The sequence below is a fragment of the Lepisma saccharinum genome, chromosome 13, assembly GCF_977018435.1.
Source record: "Lepisma saccharinum chromosome 13, izLepSacc3.1, whole genome shotgun sequence".
Classification (NCBI taxonomy): Eukaryota; Metazoa; Arthropoda; class Insecta; order Zygentoma; family Lepismatidae; genus Lepisma; species Lepisma saccharinum.
The window spans coordinates 36,413,478-36,429,526 of NC_139241.1; the positions used below are offsets into that span (position 1 = coordinate 36,413,478).

The 16,049-nt window shown below is 40.8% G+C and overlaps 1 protein-coding gene across 1 annotated transcript in view; it reads left to right on the forward strand.

The window, feature by feature from the left end:
• Positions 1 to 16,049, forward strand: part of LOC145997236 (uncharacterized) — a 130,855-nt gene that overhangs the window by 34,179 nt on the left and 80,627 nt on the right. The window contains exon 4 of the mRNA XM_083134057.1: positions 13,677 to 14,180. Within this exon, the coding sequence (XP_082990183.1) occupies positions 13,677 to 14,180 (504 nt within the window). The remainder of the gene's footprint in view (positions 1 to 13,676; positions 14,181 to 16,049) is intronic.

Genomic DNA, 16,049 nt, shown 5'->3' on the forward strand with positions numbered 1-16,049 from the left:
GAGAGCAGATGCTCGCCCGTCTCTCCCTCCCCGCACAAAGAGCATATAGTTTCCCCTGCTTCATTCTTAATTTTTACTTGTTTCCAACCCCCCAGTCTGAACCATGCTATCCCTCCCCTTTCTTTTTTGCCTACCAAGTTTATGTATCTTGCTTTCCCCCAATCCCTTGATTTCAAATGATCTCTTAGTGAAGTCTTCGTCTGACAGTCGGCTAGTATTTCTTGCCTGTCTATGTCCATAAGTCTCCCTCTAATTTGATTTTCAACTGATGTATCTACCCTCCCTCCTGCTTCCCAAACCCACCCCATCCCAATAGAGTTCAACGTGTTTTTTATATCCCTCGCCCAGTTCCGTGTATTTTCTTCTCTTACTTGCATTATCAGACATTGACCCTTAAGTGTCGTGTTACCCTCCCTTGCTAGCTGAAGCCAATACTTTAAAGTTCTCATCCTAGCTTGTACTGTCTCTTTGCTTAGACCTAATTCTTTAAGTACCCCACAATTGGCAGTACTTCTACTTACACACAACACTTTTTTGTAGTATTCTGTTTGAATGCTTGCGACTGTGCTCCCTCCTCTTGCCCCCCACAGTTCAACCCCATAGATCAAAGTTCCTGTTATTATTGACTTGTACAAACCCTGAATCACTGAGAACGGCATTTGCGGTACTTTACTTATGGTACGTATTACTTGGTCTATTGCGAGCTTTGCTTTGCTTTTTCGTGTCTGTATATGTTGCGTCCAACTTCCAGTCATAGATAATGTTACTCCTAAGTACGTGAAACGCTTGACAGGCTCAATTACTTCCCCCCCGTAATTCCATTTTTCTTGTTTGCTGAAAGTATACCCATTTTTGAAAGCCATGATTTTAGTTTTTTTTAATGTTAACTGTCATTTTGTATTTTTGGCACCCCTCGTATATGCTATTTACTAAATTCTTGTTGTTTCTGTTTTTCGCTTGTAGGAGAGCATAAACATTAGACATATTAAGACTCTGTTTTCCGTTTATGTATGAACTCAGCTGGTAATAATTGAGCTAAAAAGTGAAATAAATAAGTAAATAAATAAATAAATGTTAATGAAAACTGAAGATTGAACCAATTTTACAAATTTCATGTCAAATGTGAACCAAATATTATTAATTACATAGTCCGTGATTGAAACACTCTTCGAACAACGTACGAAAAGCCTGTTTCTGATCTTTTAGGTGCTAGATTTGCTTTTACACTATCCTAAGAAAACACTTACATGTCCTTTGATAGAAATTTCTGGATATATCCCTACAATTTGTGAGCATTTCTTTTATATTTTATATTGTATTTTTTTTTTTTTTACTAAATATAAGGAATTTTAAGGCAAGAGAGGGAATTTATTTATATCCGAAAGGGATATTCCCCTCACAGTCCGAAAGATCACTGCTTTGAGCAGTGACCGATTTTGGATCTGGTTTCTTTTTGTTTTCCCCTTCTTGCTGCGTGTTTGTTAAAGTCTCGAGATATTGCTTTTGCGAATTCCATCTATTGAAAAGCGGACTGTCGTCCCTGTGCTGTGGTGTAATACAGTAGTGAAGTGCATTATGGAATAAAATGAGTGTGATTGTGCGGTGGGGTGGAGAACTTGTTGAAGATGCCGTTGTCCAGCAAGGATTTTGCTGCCAAGAAGAAACTTGTGGATATAGGTAGGCCCACCCCTTCCTTCTCTAGCAGACATAGTAACAGAAACGAAAAATAAAGTGCGCCGATTTTGCGATTAATGATACGGAGCTGATACTTGGTTATGCGGTTGTGAAAAGTATTCAGCACTTTTCTGTTTCCTTCTGTTTTCGTTTTTTTATTATTATTATTATTATTATTAATTTTATCTAACTTTGCATATTTTTTATCGTTACGTTACTCATTGTGATAGGAATAACACTGACTTAATTATCAGATATCCAGAATTTTTAATTTGGTGAAAAATTCCAGGGAAGTGTTCTGAAAAATTGGGGGGGGGGGGGGGGGCGGGGGTCGATGTGTGTGGATAAATCACTAACCATGTCAGCCTAAAAATAAGCACAACGGGAAATAGCCTTCGTCATGCTAGGCTTACACTGTTGGAAAGGTCACGCTCCGCCACTGACCAATACCATCCTCATGTGAGTCAGGACATCTCACTTTTCATGTAGATGAGAATGTCATTTTGAATCCAAAGCAGTCTCCTGCATAGTTGTTACTTTGGGTAAAAAAAAGGTAAAGGTAAAGTGCTCCCCTGTGATTAGCACCACGCCATGAATGCGTATAGGGGGTGTGGGGGTAATGCCCCACACTTCCTTGATCGGGTCGTGAGTGGGGGTGATGTGATCAGCATCATGCCCCTGACTGCCTTTACCCCCCCGAGGGTTTCCCCCAGATACCCATGTCATTCGACGCTGGGTGGGCACCGGAGCCACTTCCAACGTTAGAAAAGTTCCCAGATTTGAACCGGCGAGGGATCGAACCCGAGACCTTGAGCATGGTAGTCAGATGCGTTACCGACTGAGCCACCGTGGCCACACTGTTCTTTGTGAGGAAAGGGACAGAGCTGCCTGCAGAACTTTTGAATTACCTCATAGAGACCATGCTATTAAAGTTTCAATTACTTTGGGTATGAGGTGGAAATCACCCAGGGACACATCTGGTGAGTGTGATCGGTACTCTGGTATCTCCCATCCCCATTGGTCAGATAGCTCCTGTGGATATGCTGCTTTATGTGGTGTTGAGTTGTCTTGATGAATGATGGCATGTTCCAGATGTTAATCTATAATGGCTTCCACCAACTCCTGTGGCTTTCTCTGACAGTTCGCTTGTGGAGAACGGCTATTTTCACATAAGAAAGCTGTTCACTCGGAGTAATTTCCATCCTGAATGAAAGTTGAATCAACACTTACGTTCTCATACCCTATGTGCGATAACCATACTTCACACTGTCATCTAGTGATGAAATGTTCTACTACAGGGGATGCAAGATCTTACTTGTATTGTAGTTACTTTCGTTTTTGTACTGTCTGTAGCCTTGTGTCTACTACACACATGTAGAACAATACTTTTTCTTCATGATTTTTGTGGCACTTCCCTTCCAACCTCTGGTAGATATGGCCTGCATTGTCCTTACAGTGTCCTCTTCCATTTGTTTATTTGAAAATTTTATGCTGTATACACAGTGAGCTTTACCTTTGCCATTACTTATACCCCAACCTTCATAAGGAAACAACTATATGTTTATGCCAAAGACACATTGAAGAAATGAACAAAGGCAGTGTGTGGGTTCCACAACAGGTCAGTTAATTTGGAGTGTGGTGACCCTAATGGCCACACATGCGTTGCAGCAACATGATATGCTCTCTACGAGGTAATTCAAAAGTTCTGCAGGCAGCTTGGTCCCTTTCCTCACAAAGAACAGTGTGGAGTTCTGGAAGTGCCTTTGGTGGCAGCTGATGGGCTGCAACTTGTCTTTCTAATGCTTATCAGGCATGCATAATAGGGTTCATTCATATTTGTTGACCTCGCTGGCCTGTCAAGAAAATCATCCACCAGGTTGGCTCAATCCGGACATGCATTGTTGTCTATGAATGTGAAGTCTGGACCAGCTACAATTCTGAAAAGTTGCAAATGCTGTTAGAGAACCTCACCTCAGTACTTGTGGACATTAAGGAAATCATCAGCATAAACATGCAGCTTAATCCCCCTCCCCTGAACAGCATGTTAGCCTCAACCAGCATGCAACCAAGCTGGTCTGATTTCACAATGTTCCTGAGATTGCACCGGCTGCATATTTTTTCCAAACCGTTGTCCTTAGGGAATCAGTTTATGAACTGAATCATGACTCATCTGTAACGAGCACAGCCCTCCTTTCATGCAGGGTTCAAATTTGATGGTGCTGGCTTCACTGTAAACGGGCCCATATTACCCTGGAGAGAGTGAGACACCCTCTACAGAACAGCCTCTGGTATAAAGTTTGCAGAGAAACCATAACTTTTGAGTTGGTTGCATCCTTGGCTCACAGTTGCCATGCAGGCTTCTTCTGTTGTCATACTGTAAAGGATTTGTAAGGAAATGTATTACATATTTATAACCATATAGGGTTCATTTAGTTAGTGTAAAGTTTGGATGAAGACTATAAATAACAACAAATTTGTGGGATATATATATTTTCGCCCCTCCATGTAGGACTGCCTTGACGAGGCAAGGGGGCTTAGTAGGGAGGCTATTATCATCTCATCATATCTCACATTTTCACCATTCCATCACATCATTCATCTCCATCCTGTTGACCTCCCTATAACTAAGGGTCCTTCTAGAAGAGACAACCTCGAAAGAAAAACCCTATCCCAAGGTGTTGGTTGCACATGCCGATGGGACAGTGTTGGCTGCAGGGGTAGTTGCAGTCGCGAACGTGGTCTCAGGGATTTATGCTTGGTCCTTGAGTAGCCTTCAGTTTTGTGCGTAGGCCTTCCTCGGCATAGAGGGCATGTCAAGGCGACAATTTATGGACCCTCCTTTAAAAATATTACTTTATAAGGGTAGAAAATTACCTTCAAAAACGTGCGAGGCCCCAGAGCCAGCCTAGTATGATGGAAAAGACAAGTAAGGTCACCTAATGTCCGTCCGTACATACCGTACCCTATGTGATGCTTTTACTTTGGTCACACACAAATATCTTGCAAGGCCACATCTGCTGTCTGTGGCAAATGCAGTTAGCCTAATCGTGGCCCAGAGCCATGTCCTTCAGGGCCAAAGTGCATTAATTGCAATGGAGATCATCCTGTTTGGCATCGAGACTGTCCCACCTACCAGGAGGAGAAAGAAGTACGAGAGTTGGTCGTGGCCGAAAAGATCTTCGTTGGAGAAGCTAAATGTCGCCTCCGAGATAGCATTCACACACCACTTACTGTGCCTTTCGCTGCTGCTGCTCTCACCCGTCGCAGTGTAGGTGTCCGAACCAACAACACTTCAACACAAACAATGCCGCTTCCCAAAGTGGCTTGCCCCGCTTCGAGGAAGCCAACAACCACTACTCGCTCCACAGATAAGAAGTTCAAACAGGTTTGTACCAAAGAATACTTTCTCAAGTCCACTATAAGTTTCAGGGTGGTGGATGCCACCCTAACTAGAGAGCTAGTGAAAGCCACCCAGCTGCCGCTGAAAGTGCCCGTCACCACTCCCCTAACCCCATCCCCTTTGCACTCTGTGTCCCTACCTGATGACATGATAGAGGACGATGCTGCGTATGAGGAATTTACCACGGTGACAGGGATATCAAATAGAGTACACCTTAGAAGGCCACGCTAGACCTTACACCATGGTATCTTGTCTCCAGTGGAACCTTAACGGTTTCCACATGGATCTCGAGGAACTGCAAATTTTAATATCCAAATTTGACCCTGCCATCATTTGTCTCCAAGAGAGACATTTTCGCCCAAATGAATCAGTCATTCTCAACGGATACAAACTTTACCGCACCGGCAAGCTTCCTGAGGGTCGTCATGTACGCGGTGTTGTAGAAATTGGTGTTCGAGATTCCATCCACTCGATGTCACTCTTTCTCACCACCCCCACCCCCACCCCCACCCCCCTCCTCCAAGCTATCGCCAGTTAAGTTCATCTACCACAGTCAATATCTGTGTGTTGTGTATGTATCACAAGGAAAGAGCGATTCTCTCTTGAGGACCTTCTTTATGTATTCAAACAACTTCCGTCTCCTGTAGTTCTTTGGGCGATTTTAATTCTTCCCACCTATTGTGGGGCTCCATTCGTACAGATCTCCAGGGTCAAATTGTAGATCAATTCCATGAGGCATCAGGTTTAACGTTGCTGAATGATGGAACTTCCACATATTTCAGTCCATCCTCAGGCACATCCTCTGCATTGGACTTGTCCTTTTGCACTCCCACCCTTGTTCCTACCACCTCTTGGTCCTCCCATTTGGTGCAGTGGTAGCATTGTCGCCTTGTAATCAAGAGGTCCTGGGTTCGATACCCAGTGGAGGCACATGACACAGTGGTTCGGATCCCACTTTAAATGTAGGTCCAGTCCTGATTAGCCTTACTGTGCATCAAGTGGACTTAAAACACCAACTCAAACCAAACCAAACCTGCCACCTCTTGGAGCTTTCAAACTGATCTCTGTGGTAGTGATCCCTTCCCACTCCTTCTCACTTTCAAACATCTTCAGCAGTCACGTAAAGAACCCCCTCACTGTCATCTCAGTCGGGCTGACTGGGGTTCGTTCGAGCATGCAATGGATTTTCAAATCAATCTTGCATTGACTTTGTCAGCAATCGATGCACTAAATATCTTTCTGTCACGAGTCCTTGATGCTGCACACGCCTCGATTCCACATCCCAGTGGACCTGCGTAGCGACGCCCAGTCCCATGGTGGACTTCGGAGATCATTGCAGCCATCAAGGACTGCAATCATCCAATAGATCGATTCAACAGCAACCACACTGCTGCAAACCTCGAGCAGTTCCACATTAAGTGTACTCGTGCCTGCCAGCTCATTCGAGCCAGTAAGAAGGTGTGCTGGGTCCAATATGTGTCTTCTCTGATGAAGCAGGCTTCGTCGAAAGCCGTTTGGACAAAAGTATGACACATTCAGGGGAATGTAGAGTGCAGTAGAGCGCTACTGGACATGGTACAGCAAATATCTTGGCTATGCAGTTTTCTGATGCTTCGAGCTAGGAAAATTACGAACAACATTTCCGCCACGAGAAGGACAGTCAGGAACGACTTCCTCTAGTTTTTTGAAGTCATGACACTGAGCCATACAACTCTCCATTCACCGAATAGGAGTTTGATCAGGCACTTTGAGATTCAAAGAATACAGCTCCTGGATTGGACAAGATCTGCTATGATATGCTTTGTCATTTGCCAGTTAGAGCTAAAATTTTCCTTATCACGGTGTTCAACAGGCTTTGAGTGGAGGACTCTTTCCCCTCCTCCTGGAAAGAGGCTATTATTGTTCCCATCCTAGAACCAGGTAAAGATTGCACCACAGCCTTGAGTTACAGGCGTATTGCCTTAACTAGCTGTGTGTGCAAGTTGATGGAGCACATGGTCAACAAGCATCACACCTGGTTTTTGGAGGAAAACTTTTTGGTAAGCAATTTTCAATGTGGTTTTCGCTCCAACTGTTCCATGGTGAACCATCTGGTTCAGCTGGAAACTGACATTCAGAATGCTTTGTTGAAGAAGGAACATTTAGTAGCAGTTTTCTTTGACCTCTAGGCCTATGACACAACGTGGCGCTCTGGTATAATCAAGAAGCTCCTGTGTCCTGTGTCCCACAGGACAGCATACTTAGTGTGACTCTGTTTGCCATAGGGGTGACCTTCCACATAGTACACCCAATTGTGAACCTCACTTCCACATAATACACCCTGGACTGCATTTTGCAGACTAACAAGGCTCTGGCAACTGCCCCTATGGTCAGTATAATTCTGTGTGTTGGCCTGTATTTTGGCGTTGCCCCATTACAGCCTCAGCTTTCAACCTAAGTCAGAAAATTTTAACATTTTAGTTATACTGCATTACCATTATGCCACTTGAGCTATGGTAAGGGGCTGGACCCCATATAGTGTGACAGGTGCAAAATAGCCTTAGTGCTGACGCACCCAAAATTTTAAATTCCAATTTAAATTCAAATCTGTTTGCCAAAGCATTGAACAGTGTTATGGCAAATGTAGAAGACCTCATGATCTTTTGTCGCTCACGGAATCTTGCGTCAGCTTCTCGTCAACTCAAACTGACGATAAACTGTTTCGTGGAGTTGTCCTCCCAAACTGGTTTCAGCTTTTCCTCTGAGAAATCCGTGTGTGTCCATTTCTGTCGACAACGTACATGCCACTTTGACCCTGACCTGTACATGGGGAAAGTGCCCCTACGTTTCGTGAATGAGGTCTGATTTCTCGGCCTCATTTTCGACAAGAAATTAACATGGCAACCTCACCTTCGTCAGTTAAAGTTATCTTGTCTGAGTGTCCTCAACCTTCTATGCGTTTTGTCTCATACTTCTTGGGATGCTGATAGGAACGTACTGCTATGCCTGTACCATTCACTTATCAGATCGAAGCTGGATTATGGGTGTGTTGTGTATTTGTCCGCCCGCTCTCAGGGCTACGCATCCTAGACACTGTCCACCATGCTGGTATTCTTGTGTGTTCTGGTGCTTTCCTTACCAGTTCGGTCGCCAGTTTGTGTGTAGAGGCATCTGAGCCGTCACTGTCTCTGCAAAGACAGCGATAGTGAACTATTTCATCCATATTACACTGTCTCAGACAATAGTATGCTGGCAAGGTACTGACTCCATAATAGTGTTACTAGACCATTTGGTGTTCGTGCAGACGAGATCCTGTCGTGTTGACAGTGATCTTCCTGGCATCTCTCCATTCATTCCTCTCCCGACCTGGAAGTTTCCTGCACATTCCATCGATTATTCTCTGACTGCCCTTCAAATGGCACAAACACCAGCAGCAGGTTTTAGAGCTTAGCACGTAGCACCCCAATTTTAATGTATTTTATATGTATGCTTCCAAGACATTCGAATCAGTGGGTTGCGCCTTCATCCTGGATTCTCAAAATTCCAGTTACTCTCTACATCCTGCCTGTTCCATCTATACGGCAGAGTTGTACGCCATTCTAAAGGCACTGGACTTTGCAGACGTCAATGGTCTGATGAAAGTCCTTGTGTGCAGTGATTCGACCAGCATGTTACAGACTCTGTATTCACCATATTCCTGGTATCCGGTAGAGCGACGCATTTTTAGATGGCTTGTGTCTTCAAGTGCTAGTGCCGATGTACGCTTCTGTTGGGCCCCTAGCCACGTGGGCAGGCATTCAGGGGAATGAAGCAGCTGAAGCTGCCGCTAAGTCTGCTGATGCCGATGGCAATGTTCTCGTCCACCTTTTGCCAGCTAGCGACCTGCAGGATTTGCTTTGTTGTTCCCTTCTTGTCACTTGGCAGGCCAAGTGGGATTCCTTGTCCTGTCCCTCTCGCCGAGAAGAAGTTCTTCTGACCAGAATGCATTTTGGACATAGCCATCCAACCCATGGTCATTTGCTGCAGGGGCAGGACCCTTTTTTGTGTTGTGTTTGTAAATTTTTTTGTAAGTATTTGGCATGTTCTCGTTGAATGTGCCGATCTTGCTTATCTCTGGCAGACTTTTAACCTTTCCAGCTGTTTGTCATCCCTGTTGGGTGATGACAATAGTACAGTAGCATGCAAATTAATCCGAACAAGATGCATACTTTTCCAGGTATACAATAATCTTAAAATACGTTGCAGTTTTAAGCTTTAGTTTCACTTTTTTTTTTTAAATAACTGCACATTCTCTCTCGATAATGCCCTGTGCTATGAACAACGATCCATTTTAACTCAATAGTTCATTGTTGAAGACCCGAAGTGGATTCTATTGTTGAAGTATTTTGTTATCTTCCACAGACGAAGGGTCAGTTGTGTTGCAAGTTATGTGCCAAGTAGAAGGTAAGTTTTTTGTGTGAGTGGTTCTCATTTCATTGCTATCCAAATGGATACAACATCATGCAAACTGTCAAAAATTGTTACGTTATCACAGTATACTTCAATGACACAGATACAAATTGCTACAGAATGTGGTGTCGAATGGGGTACGGTTAATTCAATTTTGAAACAATACCGAGAGACTGGATCCATCGAGCCTCAAAGAAAGGGAAAATGTGGTCACAAAGGGAAGACTTTGTTACAGGATGACCGAATTCTTATTAGAAAAAGCAAGCAGAACTCCAGACTAACTGCTGTTGATTTAACACGTGATTTATTGTCTAGTAGAGTGAATGTCCACGTTACAACAGTGCGTCGCAGACTGCTTAAATCTGGAGGAAAAGCTTGTAGGCCATTGAAAAACAGTTTCTTCCAAAAAGAATGTGTAAAAAGCATGTAAAGTGGGCAAAATGTCATTGGGACTGGACCATGAGTGACTGGAAGAAAATGCTTTTTTTGACGAATGCTATTTTGAAGTGCATGATCACAAGGTTTCTTTCGTTCGTAAAGGATAATGTCAAAAACTTTCACCAGAACACATGCATCAAACTCCAAAACACCCCCAAAAATAATGTTCTGGGGTTGTTTAACATCTGAAGTGCGTGATAAATATGTTGACATACTGCGACGAAAAGTCATACCTCATCTCAAGAAATCTTTTCCTGCTGGTGATGGTGTTTTCCAACAGAACCTAGCAAAATGTCATACACCTCGAAAAATCAATGAGTTCTTTGATAATAACAATGTACAAGTACTCTCCTGGCCAGGAAATTCACCTGATTTAAATCCAATTGAAAATTTATGGTCTATCTGAAAAAGAAGGATGTCAAAAGTGGATTGTTCAACCAAGGAGAAAAATGCTTTCTGCCCTTGTTAACGTGTGGTACCTGATGAAGAAATTAAAAACATTTGTGCAAATTTAGTGTCATCCATGCCTAAATGTGTCAATGATGTGATTACAAACAAGGGAGGTCACATAAAGTACTAAGGGTATTTCTAAATACATGTATATTGCAGCAATTTTATTAAATGACAAAATGTTTACCTTGTTCTGATTAATTTTCATGCTACTGTATGTTATCAAATGTTTTTTGTTTTTTGCAGAGAGCTGGACTCTTCCACCGTCTGTAAGGGGGCTTTTAGTTCTTTTCTGACTTTTTAATGTGTCGTGTTTGTCTTGTGCAGGTCTGTTTACAACCTTGCACTTTTAATTTTCTCAAGGGACTTTCTACACCCCTTGTTTTAATCACTCAAGTCAGAATTTTAGGTAAGGGGATATTTCCCCAAATATATTGAAGGGTGTAGAATTGCCAGAAGTGCTGATGCACCCAAAAATTTTAAATCATTCATTCATTCATTTGTGTGGGATATGCCTAGGTATTTTCACTGTGATGTCATCTATTTCACATTTTCTTGCATATATCCCTTTTTTGTTGCCACTGACATTCAGGAGGGAATGGTGGGTGTGGAAACCCTTTAATTTTACTAGACACCCTTTTTCAAAACCTATTATAAACTGAAAACACTTCTAACTATTATAGTATCACATTACATTGCAACTTGTGTTGAAGTGAGACTGCTGTTAGTGTATACAAGAGGCAAGCCATTGAATGAGAAGCCAACTTAGTTTCCTCTACTGGTGCCTCAAATATCCACTGTTGTCTTTATTTATTTTGCATTGTTGTTAAGAATTGTTTCTTCTTTTGTTTATTCAACTGCCCTGTTTGTGGATTTCGATAATTACCTACAGCTTAGTGTGAGTTGAATTTGATTCAATTTTAGTTATTTATCGTGACTTTTCTGCCACAATATGATGTAGGGACACTACCCAGAAACACCCAGGAATCAAACCTGCAACCCCTGGAGATGTTGCATGCTGTGCTAACCATTCTGACTTTTTAGTGTGCGTTGTTCTTTTCTTGAGAATTGCTGATAAATGCAAGGAGATATCTATCCATCTTTCTCCTTCTCTTTTCTCTATGCATTTCACTACATGGTTCAATGATAAATAAACAATAACCCATGGTGCAACAGCCTGTGAGGGCCAAGTCTATCTACCAACAGCTGGCCTCACTCCCAACTGTTCAGGTTGGAGATCATCCAACCATTTACCTGGTGACATGTGGTCAGCAGGTTTTCGTGACCGTGTTCCGCTACCCATTCGTAGCTCCCCAATTTCCTCATGATGCTGGGTGGCCACCTGTTCCCCCAGGATACTTGAAACTGCATGCGGCCCTTAGCTGGAGCCCAATGCATGAAGCTTTAAACTGCACGGCCATGGTGTGGGACACATGGTTGTAATTTATGGTATCAGGTTAATGTGGTTGAAATGTTGGATATTCCTAAATTCCACTAGATGGTGCCAGTGTATTGAAAGTGATGCATACGTATCCCTGCACATTAGCAAGGAAACAGTAGAGTGCTGCGTAATCATATTCCACAGTTTCTCTGACACTTGCAAGAACTTGGAGAAGGCAAGAAGCTGGGTAAGTGGGTCCCACTTACACACAACACAAAACATGTTGCTTGGAAATGTACCTTTCTCTGCTCTCCCAGAACCGAAACCTTCCGTTTTTGACACAGTAGTGACATGTGACATAAAATCGATATACAATAGTTAAATGCTGATGAGGCCCCAAAACACATGCCAAAATCGAGCCTTTATCCGAGGAAGTTAATTAATGCATAAATAAATTGTGAGTTAAGCAGTCTAGATTGGCCAACAGAAATGAAGTTTTAATAGTTCAGGACATGAGGGCCCATGTGGCAAAAACTACACAGAGCTTGCATTATGAGACTGTTACTATGAAACACTCCCACTTCCACCACATCAGATGTTTCACAAACCAACTATCACTTATTTAACCTGAAAAAGTTCCCCAATAAAGCAGCTGTCAAATATACCTTTGAGAAGTTTCTTCTGTCCAGACCATCAAATTTCTACAAAATTGGCTTTAATGGACTACTATCATTGAACAAATTGTTTGGCATCAAATTGTTCCTATGTTGATTAATAAAAGTTCCTTTCCGGCAAGTTACTGTTGTTTGAAGTTTCACTACCAAATCAGACTTTTCACATGCAACGACCTGATATTATGTTCACACTGTATGACCACATTCTTACGAGATAAGATACAGTATATATGTCATTTGCCTCTCTCAAACAAGCTTTGTTCATTTCAAATTACAAAAAATGTGGCTCTTGTTAAAGCAAGCAAAAATGAATCAAGTCACTAGTATTCTTCACTTTCATTGGCTTATTTTCATAGAAACCTGCCAAAAGTTGATTGGTATTTGATATAGTGACTAATGCATGCATCCATGTTTTGTGTTTTCTTTATTCTCAACATTGTATCCCCCTAAATTTCTTTCCACACCCACTTAACACCCCTAGATGATTATTCCTGGTACTGCCACTGCTGACATTCATTAATCTCTGTTAGTTTTAATGTAAAAATCTTTACATTTACTAACAAATGTAATTACTATCTAAACACTCACATTATTGATAATATTATAATTTCATCTATAAGTATTTATGATGAGCAAATATGTTCTTGAATATTCCTGTGTGTAATATTTTGCAGGATGATTCATGTAATAAATTAAATTTGATATTTACATGTTACAAATGGCATTAAATGTATGGTATATTGCCAAGGAATCATACATGAGCATAGCTTGAATATAACTTGTGTGCATGAATTGAAAATTTATTTTACTATGTCTGCTATGTTGCTTTGAAGATTTTGATCTGAAAAATGTTAACACTGAACAGATGTATTCAAATGGAAACTTTAAATTTAAAAATAGGAATAGAAAATTCTATATTTCCATTTTCATTAGCAAAGAGAGTTTGTGTTGTGTATGTGTGTGTGTGTGTGTGTGTGTGTGTGTGTGTGTGTGTGTGTTTGTGTGCATCATGAATAATGGCACATTTATTACTTGTGCAAACATAACTTGTCTTGTGATTCATTATTCTATATTGGCTCTTAATTTTTACTACCTAACCTCATTTTCTTGCTAACACAGACTTTCATTGCAACGTAATCTCAATAAGTTTGAGAGTAAAAGTTTGTTGTCTTTGTTTTATTGATATAATCACTATTTTTACTGTTTATATTCTTATGTCTGATGATTTCAGTGAAAATATATCATCCAGCTGCACAGAATTGGAATGTTACAAGGAAGTCAATTTTACCACTTCACAAAGAAAATGTATTAAAGAATGTCACTGTATATCAGAACTCCCAAATTCCAGCTCTCCCTTGAAAGCAGAAGATACAAACTATGAGAAAACATCAGTGCTTAAATATGGTACATGTGAAGTGGAGAATATCTGTGAGAATGAATTGGATAATGTTAGTCATGTGCCATTATCAGATACAAAACCTGTTAAAATTAAAAATGTAAATATTGCAGAGCAGTCAGTTGTCTGCAAATCAGAAATCAAGGAAGAGGAAAATACATTTGACATGAGTGCAGAAAACAAAATTTCATTTGTGAAAAGAGAATATGTAAAAAAGGAGGAAATTGTGAAATATAATGATGAAGAAATCCCAACTAGTGAAAGAGAAGAAAGAAACATAATAAATCAGAGAGATGTGGATATGGATTACCCAGTAAAGGATGAAGATACTAATTCCAGGTAATAACAATATCCAAGAATATCTACATTATATTTACTTAAGTAGTGTCAATAAACCTTTTACAATGTTAGTAAAAGAGGATCAGGAAAACCTCGTTAATATGAAGTTCAAGGGACCAAAAAAATGTCAACTTCGAGTTATCCAAATATTTCAAGATGATACCTGCTTTTCAGGTATAAATAAAATAGAGTATAAATTACCCCCACAATGGATGTTTTATACTTGGTAGTAGCTCGGATAATAAGCTTTATATGTACTATATAATAATATTGTAAGTTTTAAAGAAAGTGTAAAAATGTTACATAAAATGAGGACATGGAGCTTATGCAGACACAAAGATTGCAATGAGACGGTAACACCATTTATCTTGCATATCTTACAACCTGTTATGCACAGGATGCATGTTGTGGTAAGGAAAATAGAACATGAAATGGTTTTCACCAAAAAAGTCTTTTAAAAAACTGTATTTTCTTTCAATTGTATGGGTTACTCAGGAAAAAGTCCCCAAGCACTACCGTTAGGAGTTATGTAACTCAGAGACGTCTGGGCTTACAGCTGAAAGAGAATGCATTATTATCTAGGTAGAGTCTTAATACTAAATAGGAGAACCTGTAAGATTTAGACATACTTAAGCGCATAACAGTTGGGCTGAAAAGTTCATAGGCTGACTCATAGATGGCGTTACTAGAATTAAATCTATGTGATTTTTACTTAGTACTAACCTTCAAAAGATACGTGTATAAATTTCACAGCTGCCGGATAATTAGTTCGTGAGATATAGCTTTGTGAGTGAAGCAGCTTTTGTTATTGTGAAAAAATGGATAAAAAAGAATTTCGTGTGTTAATAAAGCATTGCTTTTTGGCGAAAAAAAATAGTGTTGAAGCCAAGGCTTGGCTTGATAAACATTATTCGGACTCTGCACCAGGAAAATCAACCGTTGAGAAGTGGTTTGCTAAATTTAAACGAGGCGAAATGAGCATCGAAGATGATGCACGCAGTGGACGCCCCAAAGAGGCTGTTACCGACGAAAACATCAAAAAAGTCCACAAAATAATTTTAAATGATCGTAAAGTAAAGTTGATCGAGATAGCTGAGACTTTAAAAATATCAAAGGAACGTGTTGGACATATTGTGCATGAATATTTTAACATGCGAAAGCTATGTGCAAAATGGGTGCCGCGCGTGCTCACAATCTATCAAAAGCAACAACGTTTTGATGATTCGGATCAATGTTTAGCGATATTCAACCGTAATAAACACGAATTTTTCCGTCGATATATTACAATGGATGAAACATGGCTCCATAACTACACTCCAGAGTCCAATCGACAGTCAGCCGAGTGCACTGCACGTGATGAACCGAATCCAAAGCGTGGAAAGACGCAACAGTCGGCTGGCAAGGTTATGGCATCAGTATTCTGGGATGCGCATGGTATTATATTAATCGATTACCTCAAAAGGACCAGACCATCAACAGCGATTATTACATAGTGTTGTTGGAGCGTTTAAAGGAGCGTTTAAAGAATGAAATCACGAAAAAACGTCCCCATTTGAAGAAGAAAAAAGTGCTGTTTCATCAAGACAATGCACCGTGTCACAAATCAATGAAAACGATGGCAAAATTATATGAATTAGACTACGAATTGCTTCCCCATCCACCATATTCTCCAGATCTGGCCCCCAGTGGCTTTTTCCTGTTTGCAGACCTTAAAAGAATGCTCGCTGGAAAGAAATTTAGCACTGATGAAGAGGTAATCGCCGAAACTGAGGCCTATTTTGAGGCTAAAGAGAAATCGTACTATAAAAATGGCATCGAAAAATTGTATGACCCCTATAATCGTTGTATCACCCTCGAAGGCAACTATAT